This window comes from Polypterus senegalus, chromosome 6 (assembly GCF_016835505.1).
Source record: "Polypterus senegalus isolate Bchr_013 chromosome 6, ASM1683550v1, whole genome shotgun sequence".
NCBI classification, from domain to species: Eukaryota; Metazoa; Chordata; class Cladistia; order Polypteriformes; family Polypteridae; genus Polypterus; species Polypterus senegalus.
In genome coordinates, this window is record NC_053159.1 from 115,011,207 (window position 1) to 115,032,347 (window position 21,141).

Genomic DNA, 21,141 nt, shown 5'->3' on the forward strand with positions numbered 1-21,141 from the left:
GCTCAGTTGGCCAGGGGCTGCCCTAGGTGGGCATAGGGGACTAGTGTGGCAGATGCTATTTAGACAGAGAGAAACTGACAGCAGAAAGAGGCCACCTAGTGGGGATAAATCCTGGAAGTACAGAAGGTGCAAGAGAAAAAGAGACACAAAGGGCCACCAGGAGGAAATGGAGATTATGTGAAGTGACAGAAAGTAAAATAAATTCTGCCCAGCTGGAGATGGCAAAAGTCCATCCACTTGTGTGACAGTTTGGGCCATTCTGCTCATAGCTGAAGACAAGTCATTAGAGAGCTCTCTTGGGCATTGTCTTTTTAAGAGATTAGGCTTGTGGGAAGACCTCAGGCTACGGTAATGTGCTTTCTTATGGTGATCCCAGGACTTTCTAGGGGTATCTCTGACACGGGAGTAACCTGTAGTTGACAGTGTAGACCAACAAGGGCTTCAAGTTGAGAGAACCACACTATTGGTGTTGTGACTGTTATGAATTGGAAGTCGCATAGCACATAAGTCCAATAAATACTTTCAAAATTGCCCACTAGGTGGGATTACCATAAAAAAAAAAAAACCCTGGCTAGTCACATAAAGGGCGACGTATAATCTTTATAAATAAAAGATTTCTTTTACAAAAATTGCTCTGTAAAAAAATAAAGCTCCATGGGGCAGAACATGGAAAAGGAATTACCTGAAAAGGCAAAGTCAGTCCAAGTCAAACAAGTCACAGTCACAAATCCAGCAAACAAAGTCAAAAAACAGAGCACAGGTTTAAAAATCCAGAAATTCACAAAACAATTAAGATAGAAAAATACACCAGAGATCTCACCACCACCACGACAAACATATTCACAATGAACCACAAGGGACTGTGGGTTGTCCCCACCTTTATAGGGCTGAGAACCTTGAAGGTGATGGACAGATGGTCCTGCCTCTTGGGGGATCAACCACAAAACACATGGAACATACAAAAGATGCTTAGAGATAAAGAAAGTAAATAATTAACAAAAAATAAACAAAAAAAAACCACAAAAGAGATATTTGAATCCCAAATATAATAAATGCTCTAATTGCTGATGGTGGGGACAGAAAAGACACTGAAAGCTTTCCCCAATTCACCGGATGATGACAAAGAAATCTTATTATTATCTAATAATCTATAATCTAATCTAATTATTATTATTATTGGACCCTTTTCTCAAGTAGCAAAGGCAGGTGGTCTGAAACTATTTAAGGGCACCTGTCCCTTGAAATGAAAAAGCGACTTCAAGGATTGCCAGCTATGAGCACTGGAATTTTTAGAGCATCCCTGGCCCTTGAACAAATTGCATGAATGGACTCTGAGGTAACATCAGGATGAGAATGAAAAGCAGCTCTTTGCCCTGTCGTGGCAGCAGAATGGCTCCAGAGTTCAGAGCGGAGATGACGAAGTGAGAGCCAAGGTTTAATGGTGTTCGGAGCCTTTACAACCCTCATTAAAGAAGAACACCACCCTATGGCTATAGCAGTCTGAGCTTTATGTGACTTTGATTGTTTTGTATCATTGGGCTTTTCTCCCTGTATTCCTCCACTCCTAAAATTTCACTTCACAAAAATATTTTCAGAAATATTTAGAGCTTATTGTGCTGTTTTTCTGAGTTCCTTACGCATCCAGAGATGCCCACTACCATCACCCAGAGTATAGCAAGTCTGTGAATTATACTGTTTTGTGTTCACGCAGTGTTGATTCCTTTGCACATTGAGCATCTATTTGTGCTCTGCAAATGGTGCTACTGCTTACAAAATAAATTCTGATTGATTTTATGTGCATAAACCTTTTAATGTGGTTGTAAAACTGCCGTCTTTCCTCAGAACTGTGATTATTTATTACCTTTATTACTCCTCGCCTTAAGTTCTGAAAAGGTTTTTCTTTGTCTGGAATAAAAGTGACCCAGTTTTTAATTCTAAACTTCTGTCTTTTTCTGTACCTTCTTAATGAATATGTTATACTGTTTTACATGTCTTCCCCCAAACATTCGGATTGCAAAGAAGAATTACAGATTAACTTCAGGCCTCTTTTTACAGGCTCTGTGCTCACTATAAACTGTTTATCATTTACCAGCTTGTGTGTGTGAGAAGGGGAGTGTGCAAATCTGATCACCAGAGGAGTGAACTGCCTGTGCGACAAATTGTGGGTTTGGAATTTTTAGATAATGCACTCATGCTCCATACTTTGCATCCTGATGTGGTTTAAATAATCAATAGTGATCAATTTTTAATCTTGCAAAAAGCAAATTTACAGTTCATCCGGAAAGTATTCACAGCGCATCACTTTTTCCACATTTTGTTATGTTACAGCCTTATTCCAAAATGGATTAAATTCATTTTTTTCCTCAGAATTCTACACACAGCACCCCATAATGACAACGTGAAAAAAGTTTACTTGAGGTTTTGCAAATTTATTAAAAATAAAAAATGAGAAATCACATGTACATAAGTATTCACAGCCTTTGTTCAATACTTTGTCGATGCACCTTTGGCAGCAATTACAGCCTCAAGTCTTTTTGAATATGATGCCACAAGCTTGGCACACCTATCCTTGGCCAGTTTCGCCCATTCCTCTTTGCAGCACCTCTCAAGCTCCATCAGGTTGGATGGGAAGCGTCGGTGCACAGTCATTTTAAGATCTCTCCAGAGATGTTCAATCGGATTCAAGTCTGGGCTCTGGCTGGGCCACTCAAGGACATTCACAGAGTTGTCCTGAAGCCACTCCTTTGATATTTTGGCTGTGTGCTTAGGGTCGTTGTCCTGCTGAAAGATGAACTGTCGCCCCAGTCTGAGGTCAAGAGCACTCTGGAGCAGGTTTTCATCCAGGATGTCTCTGTATATTGCTGCAGTCATCTTTCCCTTTATCCTGACTAGTCTCCCAGTTCCTGCCACTGAAAAACATCCCCACAGCATGATGCTGCCACCACCATGCTTCACTGTAGGGATGGTATTGGCCTGGTGATGAGCGGTGCCTGGTTTCCTCCAAACATGACACCTGGCATTCACACCAAAGAGTTCAATCTTTATCTCATCAGACCAGAGAATTTTGTTTCTCATGGTCTGAGAGTCCTTCAGGTGCCTTTTGGCAAACTCCAGGCGGGCTGCCATGTGCCTTTTACTAAGGAGTGGCTTCCATCTGGCCACTCTACCATGCAGGCCTGATTGGTGGATTGCTGCAGAGATGGTTGTCCTTCTGGAAGGTTCTCCTCTCTCTACAGAGGACCTCTGGAGCTCTGACAGAGTGACCATCGGGCTCTTGGTCACCTCCCTGACTAAGGCCCTTCTCCCCTGATCGGTCAGTTTAGATGGCCAGCTAGCTCTAGGAAGAGTCCTGGTGGTTTCGAACTTCTTCCACTTATGGATGATGGAGGCCACTGTGCTCACTGGGACCTTCAAAGCAGCTGAAATTTTTCTGTAACCTTCCCCAGATTTGTGCCTCGAAACAATCCTGTCTCAGAGGTCTACAGACAATTCCTTTGACTTCATGCTTGGTTTGTGCTCTGACGTGAACTGTCAACTGTGGGACCTTATATAGACAGGTGTGTGCCTTTCCAAATCATGTCCAATCAACTGAATTTACCACAGGTGGACTCCAATTAAGCTACAGAAACATCTCAAGGATGATCAGGGGAAACAGGATGCACCTGAGCTCAATTTTGAGCTTCATGGCAAAGGCTGTGAATACTTATGTACATGTGATTTCTCAGTTTTTTTATTTTTAATAAATTTGCAAAAATCTCAAGTAAACTTTTTCAAGTTGTTATTATGGGGTGTTGTGTTTAGAATTCTGAGGAAAAAAATGAATTTAATCCATTTTGGAATAAGGCTGTAACATGACTAAATTTGGAAAAAGTGATGTGCTGTGAATACTTTCCAGATGCAGTGTAAAATGATCTAACAAATAGATAAATACAGATAAAGCCCCACAGATACAAAACCTAATTATGACTAATAAATGTCTTCCCCGAGATACAGTGAAGACTGTTCCCTTCCTGTCTGTGCATTTTAACTGTAATACTGTATTAAAAAAGAATTAGTCATTTTCACTGTTGTTTTTACTTTGATTTATGGTGTACTAGTATCTGGTCTGTGAACTGCAGACACAGACACACACACACACACACACACACACCTTTACACAGAATGTTTTTCCCCAAGCAAGTGTCCTTCTTTATAGAATTGCAATAACAGCCTAAAATCATTGAAGCAGCTAAACTGTTATGACCACTAGGTGGTGTCACCAAGTCCTGACACCAGATATAATTTGACCACAGATTGTTCCAAACTCTATTAAAAAGTACCTCATTAAGAACAGAAACTTTTCAGGTTTTACTCCACCAAACAATCATCAAATAGCACACCAGTATGTTCCATCTCCTGTCCTGTCCTCCTCCATGAGCGTCGTCTAACTCCCTCCCAACTTTGGCTCCCTGATGCAGTGAGACCACTCCCTTTTATCTCTGGGATCGAGATGTTAACCTGTGGCAGCACTTCTGGGTTACCTGTAAGCTTCTTTTCCATGGAGTCCACTGGTGCCACCTAAGGACTCTTACAGGGTTACCCTTCCGGACTCTTAACTCCCTGGCAAGCCTGCAGGTGTCACCTCATTTTCCATAAAAATCCATTTCCCTGATACCAACTAGGGCTCCACTTGGCAGGACTCTTATCTTTCATCCACTCATTAATTTTCCACCACTTACCTGAAGCCAGGTCACGGGGGCAACAATCTAAGCAGTGAGGCCCATAAGTCTCTTTCCATAGCCACACTTGCCAAATCATATTGTGGCATCCCAAGGTATTCCCAGACCATCTTGGAGATATAATCCTCCCAGCAAGACAGGTCTTCTCCCAGCTAGTCCTGCCCATTAAACCTCCTCAGAGAGGTGTCCAGGAGGCATCCATATCAATTGGCACCTCTAGATGTGGTGGGCCAGTGGCTCTACTCCGAAACTCTCCTGGATGTCTGTGCTTCTAACCCTATCTCTAATGGAGAGCTCAGCCACCCTGCAGAGAAAGCACATTTCAGACATTTGTACCCACAATCTCATTGTTTCAGTCATTACCTGAAGCTCATGATCATAGGTGAGGTTAGGGACGTAGATTGACAGGTAAATCAAGATGTTCACCTTCTGGCTCAGGTCCTTCTTCACCACTACAGACTGGTATAGTGACCACATAACTGTGCTCACCACCCCTAATCCGTCTGTCCATGTCACCATTCCTTTTCTCTACACTCATGAACAAGTAGTTAAGCTCCTCCACTTGATGCAGTAACTCACCTCTCTCCCTTTTGCCTACTAACAGCCATGGCTTCAGATTTGGAAGTGCTAATCTGCATCCCTGCTGCTTCACACTCGGTCGCAAACCATCCCAAAGCATGCTGGAGTTCACAGCCTGATGAAGCCAGGAGGGACACGTTATCTGCAAAAAGCAGTGATGCGATTTTAAGGCCACTGCACTGGACAAGTTCCCCCTTTGATATCCAGTCAATAAAAATCACATACAGGACAGGAGACAAAGCACAGCCCAGGTGGAGTCCCACACCACTGAAAATGATGTCTTTTTGAGTATTTTCCATAATTTCAATTCATAAATATCAATATGTGAAATAATAAGACCATTTAATTCTGTGTAATAAAGGTTATTATTGTAGTCAGTAAACTGCTAAATAAGAATGGCAATTTATAGAAATATACTGTAAAGCGTTAACAAAGGGGGGCAAGAGGGGCACTTGAAAGCCAAGTGTATTGCTGTCTTTGTATTACAGGATTTGGATTGGGATTACCAAGGCAAAACTATTAATTATATTGTTTTCAACTTTTACTATGCACTGTGGGCTTTTATGACTTAACCTTACACCAATTCTTTGTTATTTGTATTCACTCCATTCACAAGCTAATGTTATATATGAATCCTAAGTTCATTACTCACATTGAAACCTGAATATTCTTATTCTGAATCCAAAAAATGTATAAAAGCACGCACCCACCAGCAAAACTTTAAATTATCTGCCCTTCCAGGAAAGATTAAGAGGGCACCACAGGCAGTCGGGTCTGAGTGTTGCGTTTTGTGCTTTTGTTGCATAAAAATGTTGTGGTTTTGATTTCTTCATTATTTTTGCCCCACTATTAAATGAAAAATGTTAACAAAGAGAGTAGGTGAAAAGAGTATAACTGCCCCTCAAGCATCCCCATCTCTTGCCACCAAAATGCAGTTCAGCTCTTCATTCAGTAAGTAACTATTCTTTTAAAACTTTGTTTTGCTAAGCGTTACAATCATTATATGTTTCAACACTGTGCATATTAATTGAAGTGTAGAAGGAAACATTAATTAGACTCCCCCTCTTCATTACCCCCCGCCCACAGTCTTTTTCATTGTTTCATTGGGCGCTGGGCGTTAGTGAAAGGGCCCCTTGCAGACATGGACCCCTGGGCGCACACAGAACACCCTGATGTTAGATCCGCTACTGTTTAACATACACACTAAACAGACACACTGAGTCTATGAAGTTTTAAAGCAGGGGGCCATAAGTGTTTTAGATGCTTTGTATAATGCAGGACATTTGTTTCGATTTGTGTGGATATTTTATTAACCAGGTCAATAACTTTCTTCCAATGGCACTGAACTTAATACATCAAAATGAAAGCAAAATTACAGCATTCAGTTGGTTTTGTCCCCTTTTTGACATATAAACGTCCGACTTTGGACTTTTTCTAGTGCACCAACTTTTTTCGGTATTCAACGAGCCATTCTTATTGCTATACCATTACATGTAAAAGATTGCAGAGTGGAAAAGTCTTGAAATAATGTGAAGACTTGGCCGAGGGGTCATTCACGCTAACCTCAGCGGTGCACCTTCTAAGACTGTTGGGCAGCCTCACGAACGAATTCTCTTCCGTCATCGCCATCAGTAGCCAGATCAGTCAGTTCATCAGTTTGTGGCGGACTTGAAGGGTGTAGCCAGCTTTTGCATGTTTGGTGAGTCCCAAGGCAAATTTATCAGGAATCAACTTGCAGAACATCCCAGTAACCCTTAAGTTTGTGAAAGACCACTGATGGCACCAGATATACAGTACGACTCTCACGAAAGCAGGTGACATGGCATTTTACATTGAAGTCATGGATAACCTTGCCATTTCTCCACTTTGGCGCCAACCAGCTGCCCAAAAAGTGGCTGAAACCTCCTGTGCTGCCAGAGAGGTTCACCATAGGCTGTGTTTGCTGGTCATAAGACTAGAGTTCCAAGCTGCTCTGAAGAGAACTGTGGATGCTTAATTTCCAGTCGTTCAGCCCCACCACCCTGCTTCATCTGTAAAAATGGAGCAGTTGACTTCTACTAAGACTGCATCAACAACCATTCACACACTAAGCCCCATGGTCCCCAAGTTCAAAGTGAAGTTGGACAGTGTGTGTCTTCTTCTGCCATTAAACATTGAGGCAAGGGTGTCTCTGCTTAGTTTGACCACTGTCAAACAGTTTTTCCTCTCATCTGACTCTAACTGCTCGCTCTGCTTTTCTATGTGGTTATGGCAGTGCCAAGAACTGAAAAAGCAGGCACATTTTCCCAGCCTCTCTGCTGTGCCTAGAAGTACTTGCCTAACTTAATATTTCACATCACCCATTATAGTGCCAACTTGCTAGGACTGGACTTATTTGCAGCTCTGGGATTTACACTCCTAGAACCTAAGGGTCAGCTGTCCTCACTGTCAACTAACCCTGGCTTCAGCAATGGCCAGCTCTTTACACCAGTTTGTCTCTGAGCTTTTAGCCACCAGCCACTGCTTGAGCCTTCAATACACCCTGCCACCCAACCGCTCTGTTGAGTGTCACTGGCTCTCAAGGAGGGTTTGGCCTCTGGACTATGCAGTCTGTTGGAGGCGGGCATCATTGACCCAGTTAATGCCTCACTGTGGGTCTCAAACCTAGTGATAGCCAAAAAAAGACAGGGGGCTTGTCTGTGCATTGACCTCAGAGATATGAACAAAGCAGTAATACCAAGAAACACCTTCTGCTAGTTTCAACTAGTTTTGTGGCTTTAAAGTATTTTGCAAATTGGACCTTCACCAGGGGTACCTGCAGTATCCTTTCCACCCTGAAAACTGACATTTGACTCTCTTTGTCAATACATTGGGGTGTTTTGTTATACTAGGGTACTGGTTGATCTCAGCTTTGCCTCCTGTTGTTTTCAGATGGTGATGTCCACTATTTTTGCTAGGATTTCTGGGGTGGTCATCTATCTGGATAACATTGTTGTGTATGGCCCAATCCCAGCTGCCCATGATGAACACCTCCACAGAGTGTTCAAAGTATTAGCTCACATCACCTCACACTGAATGGCGATAAATGTGTTTTCTCAGTGCCTTCCATTGAGTTTGTGGGATTTTGTCTGAATGAAGATAGCCACTCTCCACTCGAATCTCATGTGGAAACAATCTAACACATGCCTGAGCGCACAAATACAGCCCAGGTGGCTTTACTTGACCATCTACTACTTTTGATTTCTGCCACAGTACTCTACCACCTCAGCCACAGTATGTCACCTACTGAGGAAGGACATTCATTGATCCTGGACACCCACTTGCTCAGGAGCTTGGGATGCTTGCAGTGTATCACTAGGAGCATTGCTGTCCCAGCTATAGAATATTACTGAATGACCCAAAGTGTTCGCCTCCTGGGCTCTAAGTCCAGCAGAACAATAGTACTCTGTGGGTGAGTATGAAACCCTACCTGAGATTGTAAACAGCTGCACGTTTGTTTATGGCTGGGCATTCATGTTACGTACTCACCATAAGGTACTCAGAGCCCCACTTTCAACATCAGGCACTGGGCACAAGCCCTTAGGATTTACCACTGGTTGGACAGACTTCACCAGTATAATTTTATATTACAGTTCGGCCCTGGCCGTGGAAATGTGGTGTTGTCCCATGATTCCCCCTACTCTACCACTGGCCCAGGATCCTGACATCAACGAACCAGAACTTGTTCAAATGCTCCACTCTCCACAGCAAGCCATGGTCTCCTTATAGGAGCTTCGATAGGCCTCTGAAAATGACTCTGTTCTCATCCAGTTCTGGATTTTCATTTGTACAGAGATCTCAAAGGAGCTATCTCCATACTACAGAATATGGGTTGAGCTGTCCTGTTGGAATGAATTTTGTGTAGCTCTTGTGTAGCCAATCAGGCATTCTGACTGTGGCTCATGAAGGCCATTTAGGCATTGTGTAAGTTAAACTGCACTGCCGTGATCTGGTATGGTGACTTGGGAAAGAGAGGAATATTGAACAACTTGTTCACGACTGCACTGCTTGACTTGTCAGTCGAAAGATTTGTTTTAGTGTCTAACCTTGCCTTGTGTAAGGTACAGAGGCATACGGTTTTTTAACCGTGTCCTTGTTTATGTTCACGTTCGTGCTTGCGCACGTGACCGTGCCTGGGCGCATGTCTATGTGCCAACGGCCTACGGGCCTTTTGAGTGTGAAGTAACACGTAAAATAAAAGATTTAAGAGTTGAATCGTATGTTTAAAGCATACAGAAGAAGAAATAAATAATCTTTAAATACAGAAATAACCAAAGCTTATTAAGAAAAGCTAAGTTTATAGAAGATACATTTTTCCTTTTTTTTTTGCCTTTATTCTATGTATGTAACTATTTTTCTTTTTATTCTTGTATGGATTATTTGGTTTTAACTTTCACTAAATATTTTTAAAACAAACTTTTGGACTGAGAGATTTCTTTGACACGCGTCTTACCCGTGCCTGACTTCGCCTTATACATCGGCGGCTACGCTCCCGTTCCAACCCCTCTAGAGCCAGTAGCATGGCCAGAGCAGTGTTGGGAGCACCTGCACTTGGACATTTGTAGGGAGTTCCATGGAGTTCTGCACTACCAATGCTTTCTCATTGTGGTCTATGACCATTACTCTAAGTGGCCCAAAGTGTTCTCTAGAGGGTCTATTACTACAGGTACAGAGACCGATTTCTTGGATTCTCTGTTTGCCTGCTAGGGTTTTGGGTCTGCCCACTGCTGTCACCACTGACAATGGGCCCCAATTCGTATCATGCTGGGAAATTGCTGGGAAATGAAGGCGCTTTCTAAATAAACAGGACTCTGAGAAATTAATTCATGCATTCGTTTCTAGTAGGATTGACTACTGCAATGCGGTGTTCACTGGATGTTCAAACTGTTGTTTATACAGCCTCCAGTTAATCCAAAATGTTGCTGCAAGAATTATTACAAGAACAAGAAAATACGAACACATAACTCCAGTTCTTAAATCCTTACACTGGCTCCCGGTTAAGTTTAGGGCAGAGGGAGGTCAAGCTTTTAATTACAGGGCCCCTAAACTGTGGAATGGTCTGCCTGCTACTATAAGAGATGCCCTTCGGTCTCAGCTTTTAAATCCTGGCTGAAGACTCACTACTTCAGTTTAGCACATCCTGACTAGAGCTGCTGATTAACTTCACAGACTGCATATCTGTTGTTAGTCATTAGCACTAAAACATAAGTAACATGATAGTTATAATTTGATACTAACCCTCACCTATTCTGTTTCTCTTCTCGGTACTCAAATGTGGCACTCGGTACCACGGCCCACCGGCCAAGTTGTTTTGCCTGCCTAAGGTAAAGTAATCCCTGATGGAGGATCACAGGAATCGTGGGGTAGATTGGCTGGCCAAGCAATGTTTCAGCTGTGGAATAACCAAATAGGGGAGGCATCTTGTTGGCTGAGGTCTCCAGGACTATAAAAATTCAAATCATATTATGTGATATCATCTACTGTTAAATTCTGGTCCCTACTTGTAAAATTTTTATATTTATACTGTATAGAGGATTTGTTCTTATCTGTGTATTGTATTGACCACATTCTTTTTGACACCCACTGCACGCCCAACCTACCTGGAAAAGGGTCTCTTTTTGAACTGCCTTTCCCAAGGCTTATTCCATTTTTTCCCTACAAGGTTTTTTTTGGGAGTTTTTCCTTGTCTTCTTAGAGAGTCAAGGCTGGGGGGCTGTTAAGATGCAGGGCATGTTAGAACCCATTGCGACACTTCTTGTGGGATTTTGGGCTATACAAAAATAAATTGTATTGTATTGTATCAGCAAAGTTCTCTTTTTTTCCTAGCCAACTGGGGCATTCGTCACATTCATTCGTTCCCTATCATCTCCAGACAAATGGAAGGGTAGAAAGACTGAAACAGACTTTAAAAAATGGCATTAGGACTGCACATCCTAAAGGACTTCCAAGTTCTCTTTTTCATCACAGAGCTACAAAACACTCCACTGCAGGTAGTTCTCCTTTATTTCTTATGTTAGGGCATGAGCTGCAACTTCCTTTGGCTTCTCATATTTCCTTGATGCCTCACCAAAACATAATCTCCAAACACCAGCAAAAGATGAAGTCACATTTTGACCAGAAACATGGAGTGAGGGTTCCAAAATTCATGCCCCTTGACCGGGTAAGAGTTCATTGTCCCCAACATGACCTTAAACTACCTTAAACTTTCTGGTCCTCGCCTCTACAGGTTCTTGAGCAACTCAACCTCTGCACCTTTCCACTATCTGATGGATCACAGTGGCCTCTGCAAAGTGTGCCCACCAGTCAATGCTGAGCTAAAGAGCAGTTTAGACCTGGACTGCCTAGAGGAATACTGCTCGCCCACTTCAGCTCTGATGGACCCACAGCTATAGCAACCACTTGCAGATTCTCTTCGATGTATTAGAACTCAGTCTCACTTAGACTACCACCAGGATTAGGTGATTGTTACATCTGCACAACCTGGCACCAGGGCCATGTTTTCTGCTGTCTTTTGCATTTGTTAGTGAAACACATGCTTTTTTAAAAAACAGGAGATGCTGTGTCACGTTAAGAGTTATTGCATGCATACTGACTATTGTGCTGTCTTCATTTTGGCATTATAATGCATACAGTATGTAGCAGAATGCTATGGGGCAAAATAAAGTAAAAGACTGGTAACAGGGGCCTTCTTTCAGGTTTGGTTTGTTTCATGCATCTTTTCTCCTGCAGTTGATTTGTTGTCTACCACATTGTTGATCGTTCATGTCTGTGTCAGTGACTCCTCCGAACTGGACTGCACACTGATCTTAAAGCTGCTAAAAATGATGGTACCAGCCCTCTCTCGACTATCTATAAGGTTGTTCTTACTAGTCTCAACTGCAGTGTTTACAGCTTGCCCAAAGTTTTTATTTGCATCTTTACTTTATTTACTTTTTTAAATGTCTGGTATAGCTTTCAGCAAAACAGGGCCTTTTGTTTCTACCTCTTTTTTAGATCTCATTTCGCTGCATCACTGTATCCATACAGACATTTTCTCTTTTTTTTTTTGTTAAATATCAAATGTGTAATCTTGCAAGAGTGACCCATGGGACAGCTACTCTAATCAGGACAACCAACTAGGATTTACATTTTTTTATATAATTGCTTTTATTTATGCCTGATTCCATAGGTTTATAATCACAAAGTATGAAGTGAGGCTGGGGTGTGTGCTGGACAGCAGACTGCTGTTGGGGTCCACACTGTTGGTGAAAACGTGAACTTTTCCAGTTAATTAGGCTTTTTCCTCCTTAAACGTTTCCTGTATGAGAAGGGCCCCAGGGTGAGCACCCAAGTCACTCTGATGGTAGATCTGGCCATGTATATGATGGTCCACTCCATTCACCCTCACAATCCTAGACCTTATATGTTATTTGGAATATAATATCACTAGCTGAAATGCGTATTGTAGAAAGAGCCTTTTAAAATTATTAGATGTAATTTTGCTTTTTCTAACATTGCTGTTTAATATCAACCATATATATTGTTCATCGTAAATCGTAACCTCAGATCCTCAAATGAGTGTCTCCTTAGAATTCCAAGAACAAAACTTAAAAGAAGTGGTGAGGCGGCCTTCTGCTGTTATGCACCCAAAATCTGGAATAGCCTGCCAATAGGAATTCGCCAGGCAAATACAGTAGAGCACTTTAAAACACTGCTGAAAACACATTACTTTAACATGGCCTTTTTATAACTTCACTTTAACTTAATCCTGATACTCTGTATGTTCAATTCATCATAATAACTATTCATGGTGGCTCTAAAATCCATACTGACCCCTACTCTCTCTTCTGTTTCTTTTTCCGGTTTCTTTGTGGTGGTGGCCTGTGCCACCTTCACCTACTCAAAGCATCATGATGCTCCAACAATGATGGATGGACTGAAAGCCAGAAGTCTACGTGACCATCATCATCAAGTCCTTCTGTGAAAACCCTAAATCCAAAGAGGACTGTTTCATTTATGTTAGGTAGAATGCCCAGAGGGGACTGGGCGGTCTCATGGTCTGGAATCCCTACAGATTTTATTTTTTCTCCAGCCGTGTGGTTTTTTTGTTTTTCTGTCCCCCCTGGCCATCGAACCTTACTCTTATTCGATGTTAATTAATGTTGATTTATTTTTGTTTTCTTATTGTGTCTTTTATTTTTCTATTCTTTATTATGTAAAGCACTTTGAGCTACTGTTTGTATGAAAATGTGCTATATAAATAAATGTTGTTCATCTCTCTTTCTTATTAGTTCTATTGGCCTCTATGGACATCACTTATTTCTGTGGTTCAAAGGTCATTTTAATTCAAGGCACTGACGCCCATGTATTGTCAATTTAGGTATCAATGTATTTACGGACAGATGCATAACATTCTCTATTTTTGATTTACTGAAAATGTATTTATTATGTAGGCTGCATTTAAATTTTACACAACGAGAATGTGAAGACCAAATATTTTGCATCATAGCAAATTACTGAAACATATCTAAAGAGATGATGAATGCAATAAATGGCCTTGACGTAAATTCGCATAGTAATATAATTTTATTTCTTCTGTTAGCGTTGGCTTTTCTTACACCTCTTTAGTGAAGCACACTTTATTCAAGAGAATGCTCTGCGTAATTTAAATGTGACGCTCTTTGCTGAATGACTTCATATATGCTAAAGAAGCACGACGATTCAGTAAAGGCGAGCATAGGGGAGCTTCCAGCCCAGCCGCCCAGGCTATAAGCTGGAAATTTACGGCTCATCTGTTGGCCTCTTTTCATGTTATTTCCTCCTAAAGGAATGGCGTGTTCACAGTTCTCGGCTCCTAGCATTTGTGACGTACGTGTCAGCCATCACACACTCTAATCCAATTGGTCCCCCTAAAAAACAACTAACCAGGTCCTCGCTACGTCTCTCGCAACTGATTGGTTCCCTGCGTGATAATTGACAGCTACTCCACCAATATTTGATTCCGCTCCCATCCCATTTCAGCAAGTATTTACTTGTATTTACGGGATTGGGAACAGTTTAAAGGGACTTTAAATTTACGACGTAAAAATGATAAACTGTGGATATACAAAACGAAAATATAAACCAGTAAACTACAACTCCATACAGACAATCAGTAATCCCCACCGACAAACAGCAGAATGTTCAGGAGACACGCCTGCTTTTCTTTACGCCGGGGTCGCGCATTTTCCCGTCATGATTTGCGTGACATGTTTCTATTTGTGTCGTCATGCGGGATCGCGCATTTCCGAGCCGAGGTGGGCATTGGTAGTAACTGTTGTTTGTGTTGCATAGAGGGGCGGTGGCAGAAGGAGGAGTTGAAGTGGAGGTCGACGACATTGGGGCTTTTAAGGATTGGGGTTGAGAAAATCCAAAACTGAGAGTTATTGCGAAAACAGAAAATACGGTTATCATTTGTAAGAATGGGAAACTGTAACACCGTTGGACCTAACGAAGCCCTCGTTGTCTCAGGTAAAAAAAACGTAAAGAAGAATGGATCGATGTTAATGGGGCAATCGAGGGGTCGTGTGTTCTCAAAATAACTGAGTATGATCATGTCGGGGTTGAGAATTAACGCTGTGGCTTTTTTAAGATCTATTTTATCGGGGATTCTGCATACTGTGCAGAACGTGTATCATAGAATTAAGGCGAGCTTTGTACACGAACTGTTTAGCTCTCGTGTTTGCTTTGCAGGCGCAGCCGATGCAGAGTCAATGATTCCTTTCCCCTTTCGTGCTTCCGCTGCTTCCACTTCCTTCGGTCTTCGAAGCTCTAGCTCTAGGAATGTTAGTTGTAATGTCGCCGGTTTTCGAGGAGAGTTTGCGTAAATATAATGAACTATTTTACATCGTTCACCTGTTATCGCAATAAAGTGACCATTTACTTCGCGTAAATTCCGAGAAACTACTCGAGAGTCATTCAGATTTCTCTTTTATCGAACCTAATTACATCTTTTTTTCAGACACTGTTCTCAAGATATGTGCAGTTTCCGTTTTCGGTAAAGCAGTATGGCTGTGAAAAATGTAGAAACGAAGCTTAGGGTAGATACATCGGTACCGTGTGTGAAATACTAGCGCAGGGAGATGACGCAAGATGAATGAATCAAAGAGGCGAATTAAACCAAACTGGCTGATCCGTGCGAGTAAGTGTAAGAGAAAGGAATCAAACTACTGCTGTTTGCTGGAAGTAGGTTGTTGTAATTGAACTCGTGGGTAATGGATAAGTTGTTTTTTTAATATAAAAGGCGCAAAATTTAACAGTGGGTCATTTTGTTAATTTCTATCCCTACTTTCTCCAGAGGTTTAAATTTTAATAGCTCAAGGCGCTACGTTGCGCACATTTACAATGTAGTTTTAATCAATGGATCTTAACCTCTCTGCCTGAACATTTTTTTTAGCGTTTATTTGAAAATGTTTCATAACCTTTGCCCTCTTATCCTTGCTGAATAATTTTTAAAGCAGCTGTTCGCAACCTTTAGATATTACAGAAAACATTTTAATCAAAGCTTTTGTTTAGCCTAAAAATATTCACATATTCATATTTTTCGTAACTCACCTTACAGACCACAGATTAATCTGCTAGCTTTTTTCGGGGCTTTTTCTTACACTGTTACGCCTTTATTGTAATATGAAGACCAGAGCCGCTCAGATTATTATGTATCTCATAAGTGTGTCCTTTAGCTTGGACATTACTTGTCTTGGTTTGTATTCTTCAGAGAATGCATTATAATGAAGCATCCTCTGTGCCTTTTTAATTAGTTCTGAAGTATGGCACGGTAGCATTGCTAATGTGGAGTCTTTATGTTCTACCTGTGTCTTTGTGAGTTCTCCACCTACATTCCCAAAGACAATCAGTAGGTTTGGTTGTTGGTTCCTTTTTAGGCCTTTGTAACTGGGGTGTGCGCCTTATAGCCTGAATAGACTCCAGCATCCTGTGACCCTAAATAGCTAATCAGCTATCAGGATGTTCTGTCGTTTCTAAATCTGTCTGGTAATGACTCTTGATAAGTCCACTCCAGTGTCTTCTTGATCTTTGTTTGTCCGCGAATGAATTAGAAGAAGCAGCACTAGATGGCAGTAGAGAGACAGCTAAAACATAGGCATTGCATTAAGAATCTCCTCCAGGCTTATACTACTGAAGACTCTAGTAGTCCAGTCACACCTCAAAACACAGACATTCAAACTAAACAAATTGTTGTGCTTTAAATTATAACTAAAGAGATCTTCATTTAGATCTTGATCTTTGTTTGTCCACGAATTCCACGCATGCGTAGACCACCTTCCAGTTTAGTACGTTGTTGTTACTCATGGATGTCAACAATGTGCCGGAATAATGAAAGGGGTGGTGGACAGTGTTACTCTGGTTAGCTCCTGAGGCCTGGTTAGAGAATGACATTGCCAATGATAAAATGTACGTGCCTACGTAACATATGAATGTAAAATATACCAATAATTATTTGTTAAGGATCTCTTTGTATACCACGTTGTCAGTTCGGCCCTCCGGTTGTAGTATGACCAAGCTGTGCGCTGAGCTTACTCTTAAGCGTGCAATGTACAGTTGGCCATGTGAAAAGTAATCTTGTCTGAAATCTCACAGCTTGGATTGCTACTGTCATAATCGGTTTGAGTTTCATGGTTTGTTTCAATTGCGACAGTATTTGTAGGACTTGTGTTGAAGTGACATTCGGCATCTGTCAAGCGTTGTAAGCATACAACCGGTTTCATCGATAACTTCACATCCAGCTTTTGAGAGTTTAAACATTCATAAACAAAGTATCCACTACTGAAATCGTCACCTGTGAATCTAAGATGTTTAAGAGGCATTGGCGGTTGTCGAAAGGTGTAAAATATTTGGCCATTTCGGTACACTTGAAAGCGACAACCGAACAATTCAGCGACAGCCATCAACTCACATGCAGATCCATAGGTGAAGGGCTTAAGCATTTCACTCTTCTAGTGCTCCTGTGTAGTATAATTATCTCCTGTACCGTCATCAGTCCACACCTTGAACCTGCCCCAGTCATTCAATACATAAGACACAATGTTCCTCCGGATATCAAGAGTTAGCCTGCAATATGTATCAAAGAGAATGGAAAAGGCCGGTGCCATCTCCGGGCATGGAAACCACTCGGTAAGTGACAGTTCCTTGATTGATGGTGGTCACCTCGATAGACATGTTAATGGGGGTACGGTTGGAATGATAAAGGAAATAGGTACCTGAACAATGTAAAGTAAGTCTAAAATACCTAAACAATAACTATAATTGTAATAAACGAACAATAAAACAGCAGAGAAGCTGTGGATTAAATAAAAAGGCTGTAGTTATCAGCAGGGAGACGTGAATCCCATGGCGAAGCAAGGAAGGGAATGTAGAGACTGGAGCGACGGACGGCCTTATTCAGGCAGGCAGCCAACGATGTGGGAGGCGTTGTGATGGGGGACCCAACGGCGACTCACACAGTGACCGAGCTGCAGGCTATGGACGTATATATGTACGTAAGTAGGATTCAGTTAACATTGGGAACCCGTGTACCAAATTTCTTGAAGATGGGCCCATAAGTAACAAAGACCGTTGAAAAGTTCAATATGGCAGCCAACAGTGGCATCTTAGCACCGAAATAAGTATGTACATTGGTTTCGGTTAGCGCAGGGAAGCCGCCTACCAAATTTCGTGAAGATGGGGCCATAAATAAGAAAGTTCAACATGGAGGACGTTGTCGACCGTTATGACCGCTGCACGTAGAATTTCGAAATTAAACTTGCTTAACTTTAGTAAGTAAGCTGTAAGGAATGAGCCTGCCAAATTTCAGCCTTCTACCTACACGGGAAGTTGGAGAATTAGTGATGAGTGAGTGAGTCCGTGAGGGCTTTGCCTTTTATAAGTATAGATCATAATGGTGTGCGACGAAGGGCCCAGTTCACGACTGGCTAGGGCTGTGCGATATGACCAAAATCTTATATCCCGATATTTCATTTCATATCCCGATATCACGATATAGTACATTTTCTTTGTATTCAGTGAATAGTTTATATAATCGCCACTCCTTTTTTTTCATTTAAATTAAAAAAATCAAAAATGAGAAGTACTCAACTTGTAATTATTTCTGTTCTTTTATTTAGAACATTTGAGCAAATGTTTGACTTAGAATGTAAACATAAAATGTTAATGTATCAAATATAAAACACTTTTCAAAAACAAATTACTAAAGGCCCAATATAAAATACTGCTATATAAAATGCCTGACATAAACAAAATGTGAACTGTAGCAGCAATAACTCTCACAACATATATTAAATATAAAAGGATCAAAGCACTAACAACTAAACTATATAAGGCCAATAAACCCTTTAAACAAAATAAATACAAGTCTAACATTAACTGTCAAAACCAAATGTAAACATTGTACTTCAAACTGTAGCAGCAATAAGGCTTACGACAAAAATATATTAAATATATAATATTAAATATAATATTTTTTAGGCTACATTCTAGTAAAATGTTAATTTGCACATCGTAGTGTGGCAAATCTCCGTTAATGAGTTACAGCTGATCGCCCCATGCATGGGACTGGACGGCGCTAACGTGTTGATGCCGTCCAGCCCCAAGCACGGGGTGATCCGCGGTAACTCGTTAACACTAGAATTACCAGAGCCTACGAAAAAACTCGTAATTCCGTCCCACCTTAAATCGCTTCTTAAAATCGTTCACAGCTCTCCACCAGCGTCTTTTGTCATCTAAATGTGCTGATAAAAATCAGGCTGCAAGCAGCCGGCTATTCCATCCCCCCACCGACTTAGAACGTGCACAAACTTCTCCCAGCTCATGCCTTGATTGATTATCTAGGAGTGAAGTGGAGTTTTAGAGTGGAAAGAATAGATCATTATTTGGAATACACGCATTTCACGTGTGTTCCGTTTCTACAGTAATCCGTGTAAACACATTTTTAAAACAGAAACGTTTTTCATATTGTAGTAGTAAATGACAAAATGTAAGCATAAACTATATAATGTATGAAGCCTGAAGTCCAAATATCAAACACTTTCACAAAAGGTACACATATAACAGAACAAGTATGCTGTTATTCAAAAATATAACTGCAGAAAAAAGCCACCTTAGCATGCCATATTGACACGTCACGTACTGCAGCTGACACAGTAGCATAATGGTATCAGCCGCTTACTGGTATCCAAAAGCTCATGAGTTCGATCCCACATGGCTCAGTTTTGAGAAGTAAACTGCTCTTATTCTTACTATTTTAGAATAAAACATGCATTTGATTTCAGTGTGTAACAGCCAGTAATTTATGATACTTGTAAAGGTTGTTTTTTTTTATTATTCACTTTTCATTCTCAGTCTCAGTCGTGTTCAGGATCCTTCCCTACCCCCCATCTGAGAATGCTGTTTTCACATAAAGATGCGCGTGGCTCTGCAGCGTACTTGTGACTGCATTCTCGTACCAATGCTTGCGAACTGAAGTGCCTGCGTGCACTTTTCGTGGCATTACACGTCTATTTTTTTTAGCATGCCCGTGTCGCTCAAACACAGGAACATATGTTGGTGTACAAGAATAAAAAACAAGTGCACTTTTATTCTAGACTATAAGTGAAGAAAAAATAAAGCAAGTTACAGTAGGCGGTTGATACGACAGCTTGCGTGGTGCAATGCTAAGAACTGCTGATTTCCGATCCGTGCTATATAAAATCATCACATTCAAATATTAACAATTTCCACACACCCTTCCTACATTCACGACATGTGTACTTGTTGCAGTGTACACATCTCTCTGGGCTATGGTTCCTATTACACTGAATGAGCACCTGACATTGTACTTTCTTCCCTATATAAATCACATTCGAGTATAGCGTCTCCAAATAAATCACATTTGAGTTATAGCGCGTCTTTATGTGAAAACAGCATTGTCAGATTGGGGGAATCGTGAACGCGACTGAGAGAATGGAACTGAATAAAAAAAAGACTGAAATCAAATGTATGTTTTTTATTCTAAAATAGTTAAGTACATGCAATATTATTTGAAAACGAACAGCGTCAGATCGGGTTTGAATACACGCTGAGACGCTGAACTCCCTGTCTATCTACATAGTAATAACAGTAATTTTATTATTATATAGGAGCTTCCCTGTCTGCCTATCATATAGTGCCTTTCCTTCCTACCTATCTATATATCTATCCCCTTAGCTGTTTTTATATATCTATTATACAGTGCCTTCCCTGTTTATTTATATATCTAGTGCCTTCTCTGCCTGTTTGTCTGTCTGATTGCATATAGCGCTGAACTTACTGCTCTGTACTTTTCTGTCCTCTGCATGTCCTGGACAAAAGAAACAGCACCATACAGCAACATGTGCGAACTGGCAAGATCGGGAAAAAACGCGGTCACTGATTACAAACCGCAAGATGAATGAAAGAGACAATATATGTAAAAACATCATCGACTAATGCAATATTATTTGAAAGCGAACAGCGTCAGATCGGGTTTGAATATGCGCCCAATCTGACGCTGTTCGTTTTCAAATAATATTGCATGTACTTAACTATTTTAGAATAAAACATACATTTGATTTCAGTCTTTTTTTATTCAGTTCCATTCTCTCAGTCGCGTTCACGATTCCCCCAATCTGACAATGCTGTTTTCACATAAAGACGCTATAACTCAAATGTGATTTATTTGGAGACAAGCTATACTCGAATGTTATTTATATAGGGAAGAAAGTACAATGTCAGGTGCTCATTCAGTGTAATAGGAACCATAGCCCAGAGAGATGTGTACACTGCAACAAGTACACATGTC

The 21,141-nt window shown here is 41.1% G+C and overlaps 1 protein-coding gene across 3 annotated transcripts in view; it reads left to right on the forward strand.

The window, feature by feature from the left end:
- Window positions 1–14,585: 14,585 nt before the first annotated feature.
- Window positions 14,586–21,141, forward strand: part of LOC120531427 (flotillin-2a) — a 92,154-nt gene continuing 85,598 nt past the window's right edge. The window contains exon 1 of one of the 3 annotated variants that reach the window (XM_039756841.1): window positions 14,586–14,804. In XM_039756841.1, the coding sequence (XP_039612775.1) occupies window positions 14,756–14,804 (49 nt within the window). In that variant the 5' untranslated portion in view covers window positions 14,586–14,755. The remainder of the gene's footprint in view (window positions 14,805–21,141) is intronic. The other 2 variants (XM_039756840.1, XM_039756842.1) reach the window with 2 other exon arrangements.